The sequence below is a fragment of the Battus philenor genome, unplaced genomic scaffold (genome assembly GCF_028537555.1).
Source record: "Battus philenor isolate CCGP_79_NKW_IND1 unplaced genomic scaffold, ilBatPhil1.0.hap1 SCAF_24, whole genome shotgun sequence".
Lineage (NCBI taxonomy): Eukaryota > Metazoa > Arthropoda > Insecta > Lepidoptera > Papilionidae > Battus > Battus philenor.
The window spans coordinates 549,062-575,188 of NW_027181687.1; the positions used below are offsets into that span (position 1 = coordinate 549,062).

General features: G+C 33.0%; 1 protein-coding gene across 1 annotated transcript in view; it reads right to left on the reverse strand.

The window, feature by feature from the left end:
* LOC137924467 (uncharacterized) overlaps positions 1 to 26,127 on the reverse strand; it is a 48,456-nt gene that overhangs the window by 18,807 nt on the left and 3,522 nt on the right. Inside the window, exon 2 of the mRNA XM_068767853.1 lies at positions 386 to 729. Within this exon, the coding sequence (XP_068623954.1) occupies positions 386 to 729 (344 nt within the window). The remainder of the gene's footprint in view (positions 1 to 385; positions 730 to 26,127) is intronic.

A 26,127-nucleotide genomic window follows, 5' to 3' on the forward strand; every position in this document is an offset into this window, starting at 1 on the left:
TAAATGCGTATGCGGCAAACAATGCGAATTACACAACTGCCACCGTTAAACCCCTCAACACGTGTTTCACCCCTCCACGGGGCATCTTCAGGAGTTATGTTACACCGATTAATGCCAAACACAGAGTTATTTTTACACATGTTTTTTTTTTGTCTGTGTTTAATCCTAAGGCTGTTGAAGCTGAAAGGTTTTCCACTGGCCGCCACAGTTCCTTATATAGGTAGACTGATGGCATAGTAAAGTTCGTAGTGATCTTTGAGGGGAACCAAGCCTTGCAGTGGGCTATTAGCTGACATATTAATAAAACAATATATGGTAAAAGCGCTAATTTTGCTCTCTAATACTATCGGTTTATTATCAGCTTTTGATAAAAGTAAATTCTTACCATGGAAATCCTCATCAGGAACACTCTGTTCAACTGTCATTCTGAACGCTTCCAGATGGTTGGTAATATTTCCCTCCTGCGGTACTCCCCCGTTTCTAAATTTGAATTTCCCGCTCGTTTCGTTCTTTAGTAGCGCCGGGAATAGTCCAGGGTCGTACATGATAGTTACACTTTCGCCACGGAAGCTGTCGCCCGTGTTCTGAACTATCCCGTACTTGGATAGGTTTGTAAACGGTATTCTTTTAGACTTGCACTGCATTGTCGGCACGTTCCAATAAACGTTGAAGGGTTTTTGACCTCGTACCGTCGTATCCTCTTCGGGCATTTCTATCACGTAGTAATTACTGTGGAAGAAAGAAATACGTATTAATTAATAAAAAATAAAAAGTTACATTTTGATACACATGTATATATACTTTTTTGACAACCTCTTGACATCTGTCAAAAATTAAAAAAAAAAGCAAAGGTAACGTAATATTCAGCCTCATCCCACATGTATAATACTTTGATTGATTATTCATGTTCACTTGTTGTGAATTAATGTGTGGATTAATAGAGAAACATCCTGTACCTAACTCACACCGAAACCAATAAACAAATTCTTATTAGCCAAGACTACGGTACAGAAGCAGGTTCAAGGATGCTTACCATCCACGAGGCTAAGGGGCTAAAGAGCGAGGTGGTCATGGTTGAACTCGTGCGTGTATTGCACGGACGAGACTCAAGATGCGATCGCAAGGTTCATCGATTTGAATACCTCAACCGCCGCACAGACACTGGCGCACAACCTGATGATGCCAATATGGAGTAGAGATGAGGAAGTAGTCGCACGAAACGTTATCTAAAAGACTGGACATTGTTATGGCGTCGATGAAATGGAATAAGAAACTCATTTTCTTAAATAAACACTAACATGAAAAATCGTTAGCAAAAAAAATTGGAAATATTAAACGTAAATGTAAACAAAGATTGTTGTCTATGGAATATAGTTCCTAATGTTTAAAAAAAAAGTAGCAACGGGCAAGCACTGTTACAAGCAGAACAGATGACCGCTAAGGCATTAGGAATACCAAAGAGTGGCTAAGATGACAATACTTTTTAGATTTGAATATACCATTCTATAAAAGTGTAATTAGTCTCTTCTTTATACTTTTTAGGAACAGTTTCGTCACTCTGTTGGGACGGTGATGTAGATCTCCTTTTTGAAGTAAATGTAAAAGTCTTGCAGGCTTCACAAGGTAGTCAGTGACGTAATAAAAAAAAATTTGAAAACTGAATTGTGACATAAAAAACTAAAAAAGTTGAGAGATTGTATTGTAAAATATTATATTAAATAAGAAATATTAAAGTATAATAAATAAAAATAATAATTGGAAATATATTATAAATAATATTAATGTTTGAGAAATGTGGCGAAGGATAGGAGTCGATTTGTGAATGAAATTTAAATGCATTTAGAATGAGAGAAAATATGAAGGATTAAAGAGAGCGTGAAAATGAAAATGTAAAATGTAAAAATATATATATATAATTATAGCCAACACAATAGGGAGACGAGAATTCTCTTTTTACAGAAGCTTCTTTTAGAAGAAGCAGAATAAAAAAATATATTTGCAGGTTATTTCAATTTCGTCGAAACGAGTTCGCGGAAACAGAATGGTCCGCGAACTATAAAGTGATAGCGTTCACACGAGATCGCTCCGTATATCACTCAGGAGCGTCACACTCGCGGTCCGAAAATGAACATTTTTGTGGTCTAGTCTAATATCATCTATTTTATCTATATTGTAGTCTGGTATATATATCAGATGCAAAGTAAAAAATAAATAGTATAAATGTGAATTTAAAACTAAACCAGCGTATGTAATTATAATATACTTTATCTATGTTTATACACCCTCATTTAATTTTTTTTAAAATTACTGACAAACATTTAAAGAAACTAAAAAGATTCAGTGGTAACGCCTTAATTTCGCTTGAAAAAAATTAACAATCATTCCTGGTTTTTTTTTAAATGGTCCCCGCTATTGGGGACCTCTCGTTCCCCTATCTCGTGTGGGACAGGGACCTTTTTTATTTCTAATAATTTATTCATATTTCTATTATTATTATTCTCCTCTTTCGTGTATCATATTATCCGTCGTACTGTTTCTTTCGTTCTACAATTTTCCCAGTCTTTCTCTTTCATTCCATTAGCCATACATCCATGCACAACCACTACATTCTAGGTTTCCTTACTATTTTATTTTGCAACATTACATTTATTGTTCAAACATTTAACACATATTTTCTTTATAATTATCATATTATATTATACTGTTTATTGCACAATTTTTTGTACTACTTTATTTATTTTATTTCTATATTTTAGTGTTTGCTTTACTTTTTTATTCATGTTGAAGTCTATTTGAATCTATTACTGTGTTTTATTTTTACCTATGGCATTTATCAATCATTCCTGGGTTCGAGTGTACCGTACATTATAAAATTAAAAGCCTATTTTAAAATGAATCTTATGACAGCATTAAAGAGTTATAGTTGATCGAAAAATATCTAACTTAGTTTGTTGACTCCTTTGCATTATAGATATTATAACGTACACGTGTAAAATGGTTGAATAACATTTAAAAGAGCAACTGTTGAGTTTCTGCCCGGCTGTCAGCAGATCAGGGTTCCGGAGCCGGTGGTAACTTACTGCTTATAATGTTAACTAAAAGAAACTAAGTTAAGAGCTAAGAGCTAAGTAACTAAAAGCTAAGATTGAAATTGTACACAGTACACGATTATAAACAGTCGCTGTATATATGTAATATATAAAAGGGACTGAAAAGTAATGTCGCTTACTTAAGTTAAATTCACACGACTACATTTTTAACAAGTTTTTATTTATAATCAACAATATGTTCGCTTTCGTTTTCAAAAACCTTTTGCCATCTAGCATACAAATCAATGCCGGAGTGGTAAAAATAGGTTTTTCTGTATATATGTCGACAGAAACGACGTTACTTTCTGGTCTCCCTTATATAACGGTTTTATAAAAATCAGATATAGAATTAACAAAGCGTTTTTCTATGCTTGTTCAATGTAAGTTCAATGAACATAATGCGCTACGAAAAGTAAATATCTGATACAAAATGTTTTGTTTCACGACTCTGTATCTATGTTTCTCTTTCGCACTCAACTGTGTTAGGAATCATTTTAACTTCGTGTTGTAGGAGTTCAATGGTTTCTTGCACCACGGTCTGGCAGGCAGGGTTCTAAAAGGACTAGTATTTATAAAACAAGCCGGCAGAATCTGATAATATAACAACAGTGTAAATCTTAATATAAAACCGTGTTGTTTTGATATTTTTTCGCCAATAATTTTATATATTAACAATTTTGCACTTTTAAAATCAAAAGAATAAATAAGTCAGTTTTTAATTTATCCTTACGTATTACATACAACACTCGGTTTACTTCCTATAGCAGCTCTGTTTCCAGGAAATGCCGTGTTGGCAAGCACTGTGCGTATAAGGCTTTTTTTGCTAGTATGCCCTATTCGTTTCAGGCTATAGACTAACATACATAAAACCTTTACTAATTTAACTAAAAATGAACCATAAATATCTTGGTATGGTGAAGCTGTTATACAGGATGTTTCGTTACACATGTATAGCTTATTTGTTGTCAATTAATATGGTACATCCTATCCAAAAAATCTATGGTGTCAGAAATGGTATAAAATCGTTTTCAAAATTAATTATTATATACTATATATCTCTGCAGACATTATAAACAAGAAGTTATTGATTAGTCGCGTTATAATAAAAAGGTAACATATTTAAATGTGTTACTATACAGTATGATTGGAAATAAGTGTAAAAATGTTTGCTGACAGATGATACTTCTAGTCGGGTAGAGCGGTTTACTACGTGGAGTCATCGTATAACTGGAATGCGTCTTCTGTTTTACTAACTTCACGGGTTCTTCCGCTCCTTGAACTTAGTTCTGATGAAGCAGTGAAAGCCTTCGGGCTAACAGCATCAACTACAACCGAAACCTATCAAGCAGATTATACTATACGTTAACGCTTTTAAAACTTTCACACCAATAATTTTATATCCTGTACTTAAAGATATCTCTATTAAGCTACAAATATTAATGCGATTAAAAGTTGTTATGAAAAATTTAATAACTATTAAAAAGACAACATATTAAAATTCCACAAAATTATGGTACAATATACACATATATTGAGTTTAGAGAAGTATGAATGTTAGTATAATTAAAAAATTCATCATTTTCAATCTGTGGTCATTGAGACGAATCAAGAGTGACAAGTGACATAATACAGCGCGCCTCAAATAACGTCACCTTGACAGTGACACACGAGACAGGGTCGACGAACCGAAACGGAGGGTATTGGGTTGCCAGTTTATAAAAATTCGAATTTTTTTTGGCAAAATTTACACGAGTTACGTCATTAAAAACTATCGGCCTGCATTATTATCTCATACTATAGATATAAGCTTATAGAGGATTTCTACATTAATTGCAAATAAAATTAAGAATATGATATAATAATAAATATAAAATAGCATTGTAGTTTATATGTAGTTATGATATAACGTAAATTAATATGGAATTAAGATATTTTAATGACATTAATACTTACACTATGTCGACGATAGACGATAAATAAAAAAAATTCAACTAATATGTACCATCGTTTTTTTTTTTCAAAATAGTTTTTCCATATAATTCAAATATTTTTCAGAAATAATTGATGATGGAATTAAATCAAAATCATAAATATAAATATTCTTTATTCGTATAGACTGTTATAAGCACCTTCGAATCGTCAAGCTACCAGCACGGAAGTCAGCTCTGCTGAGAAGTGCCAGCGAGGAACTCAACAGTTGCTTCTTATAAATACAGTTTTACTAAGAGTCCGCGATAATAATTGTCTTTCTCAGTGAGTACCATAGACATTTAATTCCAAACATTAACATCAATACAGTATTCTTGGGTCGAAAAACATAGTTTTTCCCAATAATATGATTTATATTGTGTTTTAAATTTCTCCAATGACAGATTTATGAATGGTTGCTTGTATAACTCACAATTTATATTGTCATATAAATTAAAATCATTATATAACACTGACATACCAAAAAAAATATTATTATACCTATGATCTAATATGGGATATGACTCAGTTAATAAAGATTTTTCAAACATTCTTTTTACGAATAATATTCAAGAACTGCCTTTCTTATGTTTAAAGAAAAGAGACCAAAACCTGTAGCCTTTTGATAAACTCTGTACATTAACCTTAGTATAAAGAATTATGATTCGTCTATCACTACCTAGGAATGTGCCCAAAGTTTGTATTCCAACTTATGCCCTGAAAGAGTATATAGACTTCAACCTGGTAGATATATTATTTTATCTTTCATTATATTGCTTGGCCATATATTTTTGTATATCTGTTACGTGACTTAAAATATAATATATTATAAAGTATGAAATTATAATATTCACTATAAATGTGTGTCAATTTTTAATTAAAAAAATGTGGAAAAAATATTCATGTAGTGGCAACACCAAGCCAGTGTGTAAACAAAACATAACCTATATTCGAAACAGCGACACGGTCCGCGAATTCGCGCCTAAACTCTTTATGTTCCCTTGTTGTTTCTTTGTTTAACTGTACAGCTTAATTACACATAAATCTTTCTTGGAAATTTTAAATTATTTGTTTTATTTTTAGACAGTGAACGCATTTTATTTATTTATCTTGAATGTTTGGTGCGAAATTTCAGATCTTTGCGAACAAAGTAAAAACGTCTTTTTTATATGAAACGTTTCTGTAACGTGATTGTATAAAAATTAAATAAATGCCTTTCTATGTAGTTTAATCAGAAAAAACGGGGTCAATTACTTTGAGTCTCGTATTATTTGACAACACTAGTGTACTTTTTCGTCATCGTCATATAAGCTATTAAAGACCCACTGGTGGACATAGACTTAATAGATTTACAATACCAGTTGAAACCGGCCTGCATCCAAGTGTATATTGCTACGATCTACTCCAGAACTTTATGTCTCCAACGGCCACCTGTTCTCTTGCTATGTGGCCTGCCACTCTCACTTCATCTTACCAAAGAAGCTATACGTGAGTAGCAGATGAAAGAGATTTAACATCCAAGCAAGTTAGAAAGGAAGATGATAGTCAAGTGTAGTCGAAAGTGTATTTACATATGTACATAGAGTATTTACAATTTACACGACTCAACGGCAGCGACCACATCACTGATGGCGTTCGAATTTAAATTGGGGTTACAATTTTAGTTTAAATTAATTCAGGCAGTTTTTTTTTGATTTATGGCCCCCGCTATTGGGAGCCTCTCGTACCCCTGTTTTGTTTGGGACAGGGACTTTATTTACAAATAATTTTTTTAGGATTTTATCTTTATTCTACACTCACTTTCATTCTTCTCAATTTCTTTTATTCTTTTCTTTTATCCTTCACAATATCTTGCAATTTCAATCAGGCAGTTTAAGGTTAATATACTGAACTGCTAAAATATTTCTTAGGTATTTTTTATAAGTTGCAAAATCACTAAAGCTTTTGCATCATGCTGTTACCTTGTCTTTACTTGCAAAATGTCTAAAAGTCATTTAACAAATTTGCGTCTATACTAAAGTAAAAATTCAATTAACCTTATAAAACATGTTTAAAATTTTCAAATCAAATACAAATTTTTTCCTAAACCTATTATCACAACGAATAGCAGTCTGGGATTTAAAATAGCTGCATTATTCGTATGATATGATTTTCAATGAATCAGGGATATAGGATATAAAAGGAAAAAATGAATTGTTAAACAAATGATAAAAATAATAAACGTAAAACTTGTAGAACTCTGGCAGGAAGGAGATGGAAGACAGGCGATGTATGGAAGGAAAGTGTAAGAAATGAAAGATAATAATTAATTAAAATTAAAGAGTAAATTAAAATATAAATGAAAGCAAGGATTTATAAGTAACAGAATTTTTATGTTACAATAGTTATAGAATGTATATATTGGATTAGAAATATAAACAAGTCGATAATGTTTTATACATTCACTGTAGGGTCCATTTGGTAACGTTGAACATATAACCTGTTTCAACCGAAAGCCAAAAAGGGAAAATCGACGAAGGAATTCCGCGAAGGCATTGTCCCTTATGTTATATAATATCCATCCAGGCTTTGCGAGATGGTATTTTGTGAATAAAATTTATCGCGTTTCACATAACAAATATTAACCAAAGCCTATAAATAAATTTTACTGTTATATATATAAAGAGAACCCTGTGATATTTTAGAAAAGATGTGTAGGAGTAATCTAGAGGTATGTAAAATCTTATGAAGAGAAATAAAGGAACAAATAAATACATTTAAAAAACTTTTTAGTTAAACGGTTTTTTGATACCCATATTGTGGTGGTTGTGGAAAAATATGTACCTAGTCCGCCATATTGGAACGGCGTCCATTTTGAATTTTAAATTTTGACATAATCATCGTGTTTTACTAGTGTAGCCCTTTTATTTGATACCCATATTGATTATTATTATATATACTTATTATATTGTATTGTCATCTAAATTAAATGTGTATACTAAATTTCAGATCAATCTGACAACGGGAAGATGTTTAAATTTCAATTTCTAATTTTCACCCAAATAAATAAACAAATAAATTCCATACGGGTCGAACTAAATAAAACCGTTTAAAAATTAATAAATAATATAAAAGACGATAGGGGTGGGTGATATGCATACCATGTTTGGTACAAACTAATGTTAAGTTTTGCTTCAATATTGCCTTCGATTTAAAAATACATGAATTTAATACGCATTGATCTGTGAAGAACCCACGTGAAACTCAAGACGTGTTTTTTGTGATGACATTCGCAATTATCTTTAATACAATTTATTCATGTTATATTATCTCTTGAAAATCTTTGACACTGTAATAGAAGAAACTTTATATTCTTAATTGAAATCCTTCGGAAACATTTATATATGTCCTTAAAATATATGTGACGTAACATTAAAAATATTATGGTTATGTATGTAAAAAAACTACAATTATTTACTGTGACTTTTTTGACAGGATTGTCATTTGTAATTGTATTGATTAATCATAAAATTTTCATTTTAGTGGGTTATAAAACTATGAAATAATGAAAGAAAACTATACAATAAAATTTAAATGTCGTTTCTTTGTTTTCAGGTGAGACATACATTTTTGTTTGAATAAATGTTAAATATGCCAATGTATCTTAAGTACGTTCTAAAGTAAAAATGTTGGCCACTAAAAGCAAAGCTTTATTGTTTTATCGTAAGATCAGAAAAGATGTTTTTAATTAAACACTTTCGAAAGTATATTAAAGTCGTAAGATAGAGAAAAAAGAAAAAAGGAGAGTGTAGGAAGCTCGGTGTGTAAACTAAAACTTTTATATTTAATGGATTCAGGCGTTACATTGCGGAAGTCCATCCTAAATAAGAAAGGACCAATATCTAGCCACCTCCGCACATGCAGTGGTTGTCGTGCATGAAAGTGCACCGCCCGCCAGCCCGCTCGTAAATGCGCATGCGACAGACAATGCCAACTACACAACCGCCACCGTAAATTCACTCCTTCAAATGTAATTTTAGATTATCTCTAATCTTAAACCACCGGCGAGATTCCGCTTCTAACCAGACCTTCTGAGCCTTACGTATAGCCATATCAGCCGCATGGTTGACCGTGTTGGAACGGATATTAATATAACCCGGAACTACATTTAACCGCTTACACTGTTGGTTAAACCAAACGTTTTGAGCTGCCACCCGATGTAACTTAGTTAATTTGATGTATAACCTCGCCTGTTCAGCTAGGCTTGCTGATCTTAAATATTTAATGGATTCAGGCGTTACATTGCGGAAGTCCATCCTAAATAAGAAAGGACCAATATCTAGCCACCTCCGCACATGCAGTGGTTGTCGTGCATGAGAGTGCACCGCCCGCCAGCCCATTGAGTGAATTTACGGTGGCGGTTGTGTAGTTGGCATTGTCTGTCGCATGCGCATTTACGAGCGGGCTGGCGGGCGGTGCACTTTCATGCACGACAACCACTGCATGTGCGGAGGTGGCTAGATATTGGTCCTTTCTTATCTAAAACTTTTAGGCGCAGACAAAAGCTTCATCCACACGTTGTTGACATACACAAAAGTCGAACGAAACGGTTTGACAGCTCGATTTTGGTGAGAGTCGCCAAGATTTGAACGACCTGCCTGGGTCTATTTTTCCTGATAAGTTGAACTCTGGAGCCTTTAAGAGTAGAGTGAACAGGTTTCTTTTGGATTATCGTGTACTTCGTCTTCATCTAAACTTTCTATCAGGTGAGATGGAAGACAAACGCCTATTCCATTACAACTATTTATATATATATATATATATATATATATATATATATATATATATATATATATATAAATAAATAAATAAATTAACTTAACTGATTTGTGACTCAATTATTTAAGGGAAAGATGTGGGTTGTCAGGGGTCAAGAGTCAGCCCCGTATCAGCACTGGACTGGCGGTTCCACTTGGTCCCTGTACCGCGAGGAATAACAAAATTTTACTCCGTTATAACGTCATCTGTATATTGTTAAAACGGTTCAAAATATACGCGAAGTATCTTAAAAAGTTATTTGTACATATTAATTCGTAAAAAGCCAACGGGAGAGCGTTTCAAGAATTTATAACTCTAACATATAAACTCGTAAAAAGCCAACATGAGAGCGTTACAGTAATTTATATATATGTATGTAAACTCTATGGTAAATTATATAAAAAAAAAGAAATTTACTCTTTCATTCATTCTTGCACTCACTCCATTCATTTTATGAAATCATTCCTCGCTGTATGTTTCGTACATGAATAAGTTTTTAGACCAAATAAACCTGAATTATTCATCAAAGAACTTTTGGCAACGTAATTATGGCGCCGTATTAAAATTCACGTCTGTGGAAATTAATTTTTCTTAAAGCGTGCTTCGCGTGGTATATGAGTGTACAAATAAAATATTTTTGTAATACATCAACAGATCTATGCATAATTTTGAGTTTAGATTTCGTTACCGGGGTCCGACATGATACTTATGTTTCTTTACACTTGTACATAACCATCTGCCGGTAGATGCGTGTGTGGGCACTTGCCGGGTATACTAACGACATATAGCGTGGACATATCTAATTAACCGTTATTAAACTAAAACGTAATGTTTTCAAGTTAATTGTCCAATTTAAGTTATCGGTGATGACTTGCGACAGTGGTTTCATTACTTCAAGCCTTATTGGTAAGTTCACAGGCCTACCCGTATATAGTAAAAGAAGCGTTTTCAAAATTCGAATGCATTTTAATTTTTATTTCACCATCTGATCTTACAGCTTTTGTTTTGCCAGTTTATTGGCCTGTTATAATAAAGTTTCATTGTGACAAATTTATACAAAATTATTATAAATAGATGCAAAAACATTACAGGTAATTACATTTTGTATGGTCTTGTATGTAGTTTAACCAATGATGGGTGTGGTAAACCGCTGTATGTTAAAGATACGTGCCAATGAAAATAGGTCACGCCTGTTTGTATAATGCACCTACACAAATATTGGCTATGGTATGATAACATTTATCTAACTAATCATATTCCGGGTATCATATTGCGACGGAGTTACACATGAATTGATCGGTGATCAATGACACCTTCATAAAAAAGGACCTTAAGGATCTTTGGCGTTAAGTTTAACCACGAAGCATAACCCATCTAGCCTTAATGGGGATATATATGTCCCTCAAGTCTAACACGCTCCAAGGAGTGATCTAACGGAAGGTCCTTGCAGAAAGGTACTGCAGTATAAATTAAAACAAGACTCAAGATTAGTTCAGGGGTCGGACAATATCCTAAAGTAGGTACAGGATATTTTAGGAAATAAAAATAAAAATGGTTCCTGAAAAAATTCAAAAAGTACCAAGATTTATCTGTGATTCAAAGTGTAATTTATGATCTATGATGAGAGAAGATAGGTGATGAAAGGCAGATCACAGAAGAATTCGAGAAGAATGTAAGGAGAATAAGAAATAAAAATGAAAATTATTTACCCAGATATATTAAATCTCAGTCCCGTATATGGCAGGAAGAACGAGAGGTTCTGAAAATTTGTCCTAAAAACCCAAGAGCGTAAACTTCACCTCATACGTGGTGCTGTCCAGGATTTTGTAATAAAAAATCCAATGTAGCGATTATAAGATATCGATCTTATTGCATAGTCACTTCTGTACAAAGAATATAAAAGGACAATGATTTTCCATATCAAAGATCAATGAACACCGACAGTAAGATCTAATGTTATCTCGTAAGACAATAATTGCGCGATGATTCATATTTATTTATAGAAACATAAAACAAAAGAATTATACTAATGAAAATATCTTTACAAAGACACTGTCTTACTATATATATATATATATAAAGGATTTTTCAATAAATACTGTTTGATTATAAATTGCTGTAAATGCCTTACTAAACATTTGTGATAGTAATAAAAGAAATAACTTAATTAATGTGCGCTTTTAACAGATTTGGATGCGTTTAAATGCTTCCTAGTTATATTTCAGGTTTTGGAATGTGATAGTAGAGAAGATACATTTGACAATATATACATATATATGTAAGAATATATTATCAATAAACGAATATGATACCTTTGATTTTGTGGTTCAAGAATCAATTCTTGAATTAAAAACATTATAAAATCTAATCTAATATATAAAATTCTCGTGTCACGGTGTTCGAACTTGAACTCCTCTGAAACGGCTCGATCGATTTTTACCAAATTTTATATGCATATTCAGTAGGTTTGAGAATCGGCTACTATCTATTTTCCATACCCCTAAGTGATAAGGGTTGTTCACCCTTAAATTTTTTTTTTAATTTTTTGACGATTTTTTTTGTTTTTATTTCTTTACGATACAGCAAACAAAAATACATACAACCCTAAATTTTTACCCCTCTATGATAAACCCTTATGTTTTATTTGTTAATTATTTTTTTTTTGCAAAACAACGTTTTCGGGATCAGCTAGTCATCATATAAAAATATACATTTATAGTTGGTTTAGCCTATACCCGCTGCAAGGCATATGCATCTTCCAATGATATCTATGAGGGGATGTACCATAATCGCCACTCTTGGCAGGCGAGTTGGCGATCGCAATGCAGTATTATGGTACGCAGAGGACATTGCTGCCTATCTAGAAATCATGTTTATGAGCAGTGGTAATCCTATATAATTAATGCACAAAGTGTAAATTATATAAGAGTGTATTCCGGGATTCGAACTCGCGACCTAGGACTGCAAGTCCAGGTGTTAAACTGCTGTGCTACCACTGCTAAAAATATATCAACCATCCTGTCAAGCGTACAAGGCCCAGGTCCATGACGTGTTCGTTTACTTAATTGTGAGTCCGGTCATATTATAAATCTATGAAACAGGCATTTGTCCAGAAGTGGAAATCCTGCAAATAAATTGATCGTTATTAGACCGTCAAGATCTTAGATCACCTAGGCATCTGCCCCATGGAGTAACTGATCATAAATAATCCCGTGAGAGGTCATCTGTATGAGCTGCCGTCGCCCAAGAAGACTGACTCCAGTATAAACGATTCATCAATATTATTTCAGATAAAGGAAATCCACAGCTGGACATTTGACCCCCTCCATATATTTCCAATAGGTCAGGTTGACAACCAAGCGATTAAAACCTAATAACAGTATTTTTTATTCTATAATCCTTACATAGTATCATATTTCCAGGGGTGTGAAATACAGTTTTATAGAGTACAGAAATACATTAATGCAACAGCTAAATCGGACCGGGTCATTGGGTCAGAGGCAACCCTGACCTGAATACTTTCCTAGACGTATGTCCAGGTGGCAAACAATCGATATATTAATTTAATCTGACAATGTATTTAATCCCTACACAGGTGTGTAGCGGTTTGCTTAGATCGACCTAACCGGGGAATAACCAATATCAGTAATTTGATTATGGAACGCCCCCTTATGTATGTATATATATATATATATATATATACATATATATGTATATATATATATATACATATATATGTATATATATATATATATATACATATATATGTTTATAGACTTATATATATATTACTTTATGTTTATATTATGTTTATATATATATATATATATATATATATGTATATATTTATTACCAAAAACCAAAAAGTAATGTCGTGTCTGTCGATATATTTTACACAAAAATCGATTGAATTTTACCGCTCCGGCATTGCAAAATTACAAAGAATACTAGATGGCAAAAGGCTGTTGATAACGTAAGTGAATATATTGTTAATTAGAAATAAAAACTTGTTTAAAATAAAGTCGTGTGAATTTAACTTAAAAAAGCGACATTACTTTGTGGTCCCCCTGATATGTATGTATGTGTATATATATATATATATATATATACACAAATACATAAAGTCATGCGATATAAAAAAATTAACATTTCTCTCTTTCTGCCGAACCCGACACGTATCTAATCTTTTATACATTTATTTATTCATTATACTTTCTACCCCGAACTTTTATATACAGATCCCGAGCATATCCGGGTCATATATATATGTTGTTTAGTCCATTACGACATAAGCTATATGCAAGCGGTTCTTAAAGAAGGGATAAAAAGAGAGCTGTTGAGGCCAGGCTTCGCCATCAGGATCGCACAGTCGTCCAAGACCTAATTCACCACAGTTGCTCTAGCACTCGCTGAACTCACCTCTCTGGACCTTAAAGTCCGGGAGGACTCATAAGACTTACCAGCGTCTCTCATCTCCTTTTCATGACATAGCTCTAGAACTACCTAAATTACTCACAAATTATTGCACCCTGCGAACAGAGAATCCAATACCACCCTCAACTCGGATGCACGAAAAGATTTATACGAGTAAAATCTTTTTCCATACACTCTGTATATCTTAAAGGATCAACAATAATGTTTCTCATATTTATATCAAATTTATAAAGTCGTCTCTCGATGTTTAAAATGTTGAAAAGATGAGCAGCTGTAGAAACTTCTTGCAGATCCTAACACTTAAATGAGCGTAAATTTTCGCATGAACATGTTACATTGTTGCCTCAATTGAACTGAGTCTTTTGTAATAAACCTTGCATGCAATTGTAATACATTTACAATATACCCTTGATTAGTTTCCTTTTCAAATTCGTACTTATATTCAAATATTTATATAACTAATATATATATATATATATATATATATATATATATATATATATATATATATATATATATATATATATATATATATATATAACTGAACTTTGAAAAGAGCTAATAATTTTATCAAAGACAAATTTATTTTATATTATTAAAATCTATATTCCACAGATATTACCATCCGTGCCTTTGTTAAACGGTTTTATTTAGTTCGACCCGTACGGAATTTATTTGTTTATTTGAGTCAAAATTAGGAATTGAAATTTAAGCACCTTCCCGTTGTCAGATTGATCTGAAATTTGGTACACACGTTTAATTTAAATGACAATACAATATAATAAAATCAATAACATTATAAATCTAAGATGTCCGCCGATACATAATGGCGGATTACATATTTTTCCTTAACCCCCTCAATATGGGTATCAAATGAAAGGGCTACACTAGTAAAACACGATGATTATGTCAAAATTTAAAATTCAAGATGGACGCCGTTCCAATATAGCGGACTAGATACATATTTTTCCACAACCACCACAATATGGGTATCAAAAAACCGTTTAACTTAAAAGTTTTTAAATGTATTTATTTTTATAATTAAGTTTAGTATGTCGGAAATTTTGCTCTCGTTTATAATGTTTACGTCTCTTAATCTATTTATTAAATTAAATCGTAAATTATTTAAAACTAAGTTAAAGTTATTTTTTTGTTACTGGCAATAAGGAAAAAATGTATGATTTATTAAGCATAGAATATTTTTTTTTGTTACTGGCAATAAAGAAAAAAATGTAATATGATATGATATATTAATCATAGAATAAAATTATTCTCCTAGTGGATCTTGTAGTATTTACTATCCGTATTCATCGTTACAATGGTTGACAGAAAAAGGTCAATTTCAACTTTCACTTCAACAAAGAAAAAACAATTTGTTTATTTATGACTATAAAATACCATAGAAATGTTTGAATAAATGACCTACATTATAGAATAATTTGAATAAATCTATTTAACACCTAAAAACAATACTTTCACCGAACTAGATTTTACTCATTTAAATAAATTTCTAAAATGTAAATTTTTAAAAACATTACAAATTCGTAATGCGCTCTTTGTTTAAACAGAAACCTGACGTCCATAATTGAAAAGTTTTTTAAAAATCGAATAACAACATATGGGCTGGTAACTTAGTAGTTAGTACTTGCAACCATATCTAACAGGTTCGAATCTCAACTTTTTTTTAAAATGGTCCCCGCTGTTGGGGACCTCTCGTTCCCCTATCTCATGTGGGACAGGGACTTTTTATTTCTAGTAATTTATTCATATTTTTATTATCATCATTCTCCTCTTTCATGTATCATATTATGTGTCGTACTGTTTCTTTCGTTCTACAATTTTCTCAGTCTTTTTCATTCATTCCATTAGCCATACATCCATCCTCAACCACTACATTCTAGGTTTCCCTACTATTTTATTTTGCAACATTACATTTATTGTTCAAACATTTGACACATAATCTCAACTTGTTAGAAGTGAAGGTGTTTTAGATTAAATATACTATTTTCATTTTTAGTCGTTTCTGCTCGTAGACGCCTTTTGCAAGGTATAGGCCACCCCCAAAGATATCTATGGGAGGACATATCATAATCGCCACGCTTGGCAGGTGATTTGGCAATCGCAATGTGGTATTATGGTACGCAGAGGACGCTGCTGTCCATCCTTTGGAAGCTTGTTTATGAGCTGTGGCAATTCTATATAATTAATGCACAAAGTGTGAATTTTGTAAGAATATTCTGATTCGAACCCGCGACTCACGACCGCAAGTCTCACTCCTCTACCACTGGACTACCACTACTTAACACGTTCACTGCGGCTTGAGGTCGATTCAGCCTCATGGTAGACTTTGCACTGGTGCGGCGCGTAAAACTTGTGTTTTCTCTCTAGTGCGGCGGCTATTTACACTCAACCGTATGAGGTATGACAAAGACAAATATAGCTTTCTTTATGTCTGCGAAGCATTGACTCAATATTGTAAAAAAATATTGATGAACATGAGGCAGAAAAGGCCTCAACCGCACTACTAGGAAGTTCAGCTTGAGGCTGATTCGACCTCAGCCACACCAGCTGAAAGTGCTTCGAAATTGGGCCCGCAGTGAACGTGTTAAGAAACCAATTGCATAGATTAAATATAAAATACAAATATAATCTATTATATGAAAAGTATTTATTTCTACATTATCTGTCTTAAGAGAGAGAGAAAGAGAGAGTCACAGTGTAAAAAGTGTACAGAGTAATTGGTTACATGTGTTAAAGCTTTATAAGTATTTATACATATTTCCTATCACCCTGTATAATGTTATCACTTTGAAACTCTATGGGAATCTTATTTTTTTTTTTTAAATCTTATTTTATTTCCGCACTCTACATCCATTTATCTTAAGTTATTTCATTCTTTTTCTTACTTACCACATTTAGTCTGTCTTACCCTTTCATTCTGGCAACACATTGGTCAAAGACTTTCGTGTTCAAACATTTCGGTTTATTTTAATCTTTTTTTTATTTAAACACATTGCATGCTTTCTTCGTGGCCTTGAATCTTACAAGCCTCACCATAAGCGACCATATTAGCAATTAGTTAGTTTAAATATAAACAAATCTTATAAACCTGAGCTAATATTGAAGTGGTCGGAAATAGTTCGGAAATATTTTTTTTAACTAACTGCGTGTTTTATTTAAATCCACCACTTTCTTAGCGTTGCTAGGTATCAAATCGATAATAATCCACAATCAATTTACAACATTATTTCTTCTAGTTAAAGTTTAAAATGCTTTACGTTACAATACGAACGATACTAATGGATAAATGTTGATACTATTCGATTTACAACTTTAATATGATTTTATAGAGTTGAAAATCATTTGAATTTTAAATTATTGTTTCTTTTACGCTAAGAAAACAAAAGCGGTCAGGAAGTTGGAGGCTAATGGTGAAATATCGTATGCGACTTATAAAACTAATCGAGAAAATAACGAATGCAATTTATAATTAAGATTTATTTATTATCTGTGCCTGTAGAATTTGTTTAGTCCGAAGTTATTGGCCTATTGGATTATATAAAAAATATAACATATTTCAGAGTGATCACTTTATACAGTATGATTGGAAATAGGTGTAAAGGCTTCGTTGAGTAATAAGCTACTTATTTACACCTTTAAAACTAATAACCAATCACCCTGTATATTTGTAACAGTATATTACATGAGTTCGTTATATAGAAGGTTGAAATTTGTGTTAAAATTGTAATTATAAGTACTAAATATTGTTTTATGAAATTAAATCCGAAATTTTTAACACTATCGTGTGGTCAATCGATTTTTTAATAAATTATAAAGATTAATTCTGTGTGAAACTATTTAAATCGTAAAATAAATTCTGATTTATAAAATAATCGATTAAAATATCGATTATATCTGAAAATAAACGATATCATACTCGAGAGCTGGTCACCTTCCAACAGGGTCTTGACCGAGACGCGTCTGAAGTGGTTCGATGTCAGTGACTCCAAATGAAAATAAATCCACCTCACTCCGATCTATATTTAGTAATAATGTTTCATATACAGAAACTCATATCCTCTTAAGAAATTCAAATCGATGTATGAATATATATATATCTAATATATAAAATTCTCGTGTCACGGTGTTCTAACTTGAACTCCTCCGAAACGGCTTGACCGATTTTTACCAAATTTTACATGCGTATTCAGTATGTCTGAGAATCCGCTACTATCTATTTTCCATACCCCTAAGTGATAAGGGTGGTCCACCCCTAAATTTTATTTTTAATTTTTTAGACAATTTTTTTTTGTTTTTATTTTATTATGATACAGCATACAAAAATACATACAAACCTAAATTTTCACCCCTCTACGATCAACCCTTATCTTACATTTGTTAATTAAAAACTTTAATTTTTTTTTGCAAAACAACGTTTGCGGGATCAGCTAGTATATATATATTCAACACTAACATGAATAACTGCATCGACATTGTCAATGAATTTTTTATCGACTATGCAGAGCTTTTGACCTCTGTCTCGCCTGATGTTAAATGATGACGAGGTCTAGGATGCTACATGCTTGAAGAAACCTATTCAATCTTGACTTAAGGACTCCTAAGTTATAGTAAGCTTCAGTTCCAGCAAAGGATCGCTGGTGAACAAAAAGGTGAGTCGCCGGATCTTACTAGAATTTAACAGGAAGGTGAAAGAAGCCATCGGATACAATAAATTGTGATGAAATTTTGATAAAGAATTAAAGGTTTAAGGTAGCGAAACAAAATGTAAAGTAAAGTAAAAGACAAAACAGAAATAAAAAACAAAATGAATTTAAACAGTCATTTAGATGAGACTTGCCCATGTGACAACTCCACAGTACAGACTTTTCATCACTTACTCAGACACTGCTCCCGAATCGCATCCAAAAGACGTAACCACGTGACCTTACGTGAAAACCTTAATATACCTCCGTTCAACTTACCGGACCATCTCAAGAAAAAATCTACTGCAGAATCTTTTAATGAGTTGGCCCGGCACATTGTCCTAAATCTCAAGGCATTTATCGGTCTGTAGCGCTTGGGCAGCGACTTGAAATAAAATAATGTACCAACTAATATATAATTGAGTAAAACTTGTAAATTTTATTGTTAATGTGTATAAATTTTAGCTGTATTTACCTATAAGAGAAAATTGTGTAAGAAAAATTGTAAAAATTATAAAACGCTGTCGTGCCTCGCAGCTGAGAGAATGAAGATCCGTATCAAATAGCGGCAATCCTCTCCCATCTGTCTGCGTTTAGTAAAAGTGAAAAAAAAATTGTAAAAAAAAACACTAGCGATACAAATTAGAATTAATTAAAAAAATATTCATTTAGCATTTCCGAAAGGAGACGACGGAAGTGAGATGATGTATGGAAGGAGAAAAAGTAAGAAAAGGAATGAAATAGTTCGTGATGTATAAAAGAGGAAAGAGATTGTGATATTATGCGAAAAATAATTTTGTCAAAAAAAAAAACTTTGCGAGGATTCACAGGAGGTGAAAAGAGGTCCACTAAAACGAAAGTTGTAGTTAGGTGGAAACAAAGACGGGTAGGTTGTATGGCTTGGCTGTTCATACTATAGTACCAAAGGCGTAGTGCGTGTTGAATGATTTTCAATTAAATAACTGAATTCAAATTAATTTCGTATGCAGTGGAGGTAGTACAGGCAGGTAAAGAAATCTCTCTATAACCCGCTGAAAGATTGAGGTCTATTAAGGAAGAACATTAAGTTATTTCTGGAACTTTCCAAAGCACAATGTGTAAGATTATTTCAAATTTAGTAAGGAAGGGTAACGAATCTGGTGAAGGTAGGTAAACACGTACTACGCAAGGAGGCCTTCTTAAACATGCCACGTAGGTTGTGAGCCCCGGTGCCGTACCATGATGCAGCTGAGAAGTTATATCTCGTGTAAGTTTTCTAATATGTACTATATAACCTCTTGTGTATATAACAAGTCAATGAATATTTAGTGAAAGGTTCAAAGACGCTTGCAATTCACAACACTCAGGGGCTACAGAGCGAGTCGAACAATATACACCTTAGGCTGTATAACAGTGTTCATTGTAGTAGCAATATCACGTCACACAAGTGCGTGTATTGCACGAACGAGACTCAAGATGCGATCGCAAGGTTCAGACACTGACGCACAACCTGAGGATGCCAATATGAAGTAGGGATGAAGAAGTGGTCGCACGACGTGTAATTTTAAAAACTGGACATTGTTATGTTTGATAGATCAAGATAGTAGATCATTGTAGCTGTGATAGATCAACAGTCTTAATAAACACGAGAATTACGAGATATTAAACGTAAATATAGAATCAACGGCACGGACGTATATCTCTGTGTAGTATAGATTTTATTTAATATTCTTTATTGTACACATAAGGATACATTTAAACAGTTTCATAATAATAAACAAAAAAGTACAATTGCCGGTCTTATCACACGAGGCAATCTCTTACAGACAACCATAGTATGTAAAAGGTAGAAGTACTAATAATGCGTAGTTGGCGTGTACAAAACTTACATATTTACAAACATACATAAACATACATATATATGTATATAACACATATATTTATATAAATATAATAAAAATGTAGATGCTAATAGTAATAAAAAATGTGCCATTGGTATAGTTTTACATAATGGAAAATTCCTTTATAATACTAGGAAGTAAAACAGATAACAGCAACTGACAATTTGGCGGGAAACTGCAGGAATTGTGCCAAAAGGAAGAAGAAAGATGACAGATTGCATAAAGCACTCATATGGACAACGAACTTTTTTGTTGTTTTAAAAATAATTCCACGCAATTACTTTGCAAGAAAAGGACCAATATTTATCCACTTCCGCACATGCAGTGGTAGTCGTGCAACAAATGCAATTGGAAAAAAAATATGTTGCACGACTACCAATGCATGTGCGGAAGTGGCTAAATATTGGTTCTTTTCTTACTTAAGATGGACTTCCGCAAGGTAACGCCTGATTCCATTCAAAACGCAATTACTTTGTTATTGTCGTATTAAAATCTTAAAGATTGACATGATTATATTTCGTATCGGATAGCAGCTGATATATGCCAACTGCAAGGAGGAGGCCTATCCCCCAATTGGCAGGATGACCATTCCTTCGCTGCCTACATCCAGAGACTTCCGACTACCTTAACCTATTTGGTTGTTGTCGGCCACAAAACCATACACATAGCTGAGCGTCGAATATAGTCGTCAACCAAGAAATTTTAACCTATCTCTGCATTCTGCAGAACAATTACCACAACTGTGATATATAAGAATAAATCATATGCAAAACAGTTTAATGTAAAAATGTAAATTAGAACTAAATTATAAGAGATAAGAAGTTAAAAATGTAAATAATAATACTGAATTAAGATAAAACAGAGAACCTGTGATATATATGTAAAACATTTACAATTCACAAAAAAATTGTTATTTATCATAAATTGTACAAATATACCAAACTGTGGTAATTAAAAATAGATGAAAGGATATTAGAGCGGAAGAGAATAAATACATTAAAAAAACTTTTAAGTTAAACGGTTTTTTGATATCCATATTGTGGTGGTTGTGGAAAAATATGTACCTAGTCCGCCATATTGGAACGGCGTCCATCTTGAATTTTAAATTTTGACATAATCATCGTGTTTTACTAGTGTAGCCCTTTCATTTGATACCAATATTGAGGGGGTTAAGAAAAAATATGTAATCCGCCATTTTGTATCTTATCGTATCCATCTTAGATTTATAATGTTATTGATTTTATTATATTGTATTGTCATCTCAATTAAATGTGTGTACCAAATTTCAGATCAATCTGACAACGGTAAGGTGCTTAAATTTAAATTTCTAATTTTGACACAAATAAATTCCGTACGGGTCGAAATAAATAAAACCGTTTAAAAATAGACTGAATTATGGAATGAAAGAACGGAATGATAGATATTGTGAGGAATGGAATATGAGAATAAAAATTATATAAAAATAATTTAATAAAGAAAAATTAAATCCATGTTCCTAATTAAATGGGGGGTGGAACTAGAGGTCCCTAATAGCGAAAGCCTCAAAAAAAATCTCTGCACTTATAGTTTATTATAAAAACGCTAGCTGATCCCGCAAACGTTGTTTTGCCATGGATGTTATTTCTAGGAAACATTAAAAAACAAAAAATGAGTGTTGATCGTAGAGGGATGAAAATTTAGGGTTGTATGTATTTTTGTATGCTGTATCATTAAAAAAAGTTAGGGGTGGACCATACTTAACATTTAGGGGGATGAAAAATAGATGTTGTCCGTTTCTCCGCCCTGGCCGAAACGCGCGCTAAGATTCACGAAAATAGGTCGAGCCGTTTCGGAGGAGTTCAATCACGCCTTGAGTCACCATTTTGAGTCTTCTTATCTTTAATTAACTTTTATTTTATTTAGGATAGATAGCCCTTCTCTACTTCAGAGATTTTTTTGTTCTAAAGTAACTTGAACACAAGTATAAAATGAAATCACTAAATAAATAATATAATACCAAAATCCATCTACTATGTCTGCCGCCTTGCGTCGCTACTCGAGGACCTTACGGCTCCAACTATACATCTTTATACAGGGTGATAATAGTTGTAAAAGCTTTAAAAGTTTAATTGTGTATTCCGTTTGTCATAAAGATTTTACACCTCTTTACAATCGGCCTGTATAAAGTTATCACTCTAAAATATATAATATTTTTTTTCTATTGTAATGCAAAAGTCTACAGGTAAATATAGTAAACAATAATTATTTTTAATATAGGTTTAAAAATCTATAGGATTAAAAATCGTTTATTTTCTCATTACGTCTATAATTATTTCAAAAACTTTCGATTATTGGAGAGGGTATTCCATACATTAATTAGTAGCAAATGAGTTATATGTTCACCTTCTTAAAACTTTTACATTTATAACCAATCACTCTGTATACTATATTAACCTTTTAACCGGGAAGTTCTCTTTTGAATAACGTACATACAACAGGCCAATACTTTTACATTACGTGTCAGTACGTCAGTTATCTCGGTATATACTGGCCAAAGAAAGTCAAAAATTCAACGTAGATCTCTTGAAAAGCTGTGGTGAGATGCTGATCGACCAGCAGATCAAATGTCAAAAGTGGAACTGGATAGGCAACACACTCCGAAGGGACCCTGATCACATACCGAGGCAAGCCCTAGAATGGAATACTCAAGGAAAGCGAAGACGACGACTGCAGAAGTGAAGGCAGTTGGAATGACGTGGAGCGAAGTAAAGCGTGAGGGTCAAGACCGCTCGGGATGGCGACGTACTGTGGACTCCCTCTGACCCATCTTGGGGACATAGGAATAAACGATGACGTCAAACCCGGATTGCTTGACTTTATATTTATTTTATTTATGCTTAAAATAATTAAAAAGGTAATTTAATACTGTTTACGTTGGACATATATATACGTCTCACTCGATTAACAGGTTAAGTCGATTGGTATGAGGTTCGTTTCTCTCGCTCCAACTCAAGCACTATAATTTGTTTACGTATCTATAGTTATCTAATGATAAAGTGTTGGCTTATCATGGCATGCACTTTTGTATGAAACCAGAATGCGCACCTTTCATACATTTATCTATAACCGAAGCCTCCTTCATAATTCGTTAGCTTAATTTTAAATATACATTCGAATCAGATCTCTTTTTATCAATCAAGTCCATTCCACATATCATTATAGATCGCTATCAAACGCCAGTTTGTAATTAATGATAACTTTTTAATGAATAATTTAATTAGTATGTAACCACAAATAATGATACAATAATTGTTTTATTAAATATTAAATTTAATAGCGCACTTATACAATATATTCGATACACGAACTCAAGACCTATTCTGTATAAATGTAACCCAACTTTTTACTATGCCATCATTGCCGATATATGTATTGAGCAAAAAGTAGACCCAACACATATATATATATATATATATATATATATATATATATATATATAAAGACGACAATGATGATATATATATGTATATATATCATCATTGCCGTCGTTGTTACAGTCCATAGAAGCTCACTGCAAGGCATTGGCCTCCCCCAAAGATCTATGGAGGGATATACCATTTTTTTGGTTTCGGGGGGGAAATTTTCCGGACGTTCAAGATGTGTGTGCCCCGCCTCTGGGGGGAGGATAGGGGTATGTGGGATTCCTACCAACTAAAACCCCCCCGATGATACCCTCTGCGCTATACGGGGGACCGCGGTTTTTACCGGTCAGGCATCGCCACACGGTCTTCCCTCGCTGTGCTATTTTAGTTATCCCGTTCTGGGGTATGCGTGTATGGTTCACGATACCCCTGAAATCCTCGTGGTGCTATCAAAACATCGTCCGCTTCAAAGTCGCCGAAGCTAGTGGAAATTTAAGGATGGGGTGTATACCATAATCAACAAGCTTGGCAGATGGGTTGGCAATTACAGCTCCTGCCTGTCCTTTGGATACTATGTTGCCAGGAGTGGCAATTCTATAATTAGAGATTATATACCGGGAATCGAAGCCGCGACTTACGTTCGCAAGTGTCAGTACTCTACCGCTACCACTGCATATTAAGATATTAGGCAATAAGTTTGCAATTAGACAATGTGTAAAAATAGTAAATAAATAGAGAAATTCCTAGACAAGTGGATTGGCAAGTTGTAGCGGCAATGGGCAACAAAGCTCGCAGAACTGACGACTGCCGGGGCCTTTTGGAGTAGAGATCACACCGGCAAGCGTAGCGAAAGAAGTCCACCCTCGATTTGGCTCAGACATGTCTTAAGTTTTAAATTTCTTTTAATAAGTCACACCGAGAAATGTTCTCTCAGCAATAGAGAACTGAAACTTGCTATAGATTGCAGGTTTAATACCCGAATACAATCCTATATAACTCACACTTTGTGCATTAATTATATTAGATTTCCACAGCTAGGAAACAAGTTTCAATAGGTACCATAATACCACACTGCATATCCTCCTATTGATATCTTTGAGGCAAGCCTATCTATACCTTGCAATATACCGAAAAACCTCTTCTATTATATTGTTATGTACTGTAGGTTCTGGCTCGGAATAAAACACCACTGTTTCACAAGAAGTCCTTTATTCACAAATCACATGGTCACCGTACATTATCGCTAAATATACTTTCGCTTAGTCCAAACTACGCTTCCAAATCGCTCAAGAAATCATTGTACAAATAACTTGTACAATAATCTTATAACTCGAAAAATAACACTGAACTGTCGATATGAGGAGTACACCTATTTAAACTACGGATAAGGTTGTAGTAAGTTCGAGATAGTACTCGGTAAGAATTACCGAGAGCCGTACACAAAAATCTATAAATAACTTCAAGGTCACGCGTGTTTACGGCACTTCTTGACCCTAGGGTTCCGTGTTAATTGTTTATGGGGTTCTGTAACTCGAGCTTTGTAACGATATTATTTAAAAACACTTATATAGTCTGTATGTGTTCATTATATACAAATATAATGAAAAGATACGCTAAAAACAAGCGTATTTTCATTCTTTATTACTATTACAGAGGCATTTTTGTAATCAGTCTGCGAAATTACATAATTTAATTGATTATAATGTAAACCTTTATTTATAAGTGTGAAGACAACTTTTATAAGTTATTCAGTAAAACAATTAGTTTAAATGTTCGATACTAAAAGATCTATATCTATATTTATAAAGAAAGATTATTTTTATAACCTAGACATAGTTTAATTGTGTTTAGACTT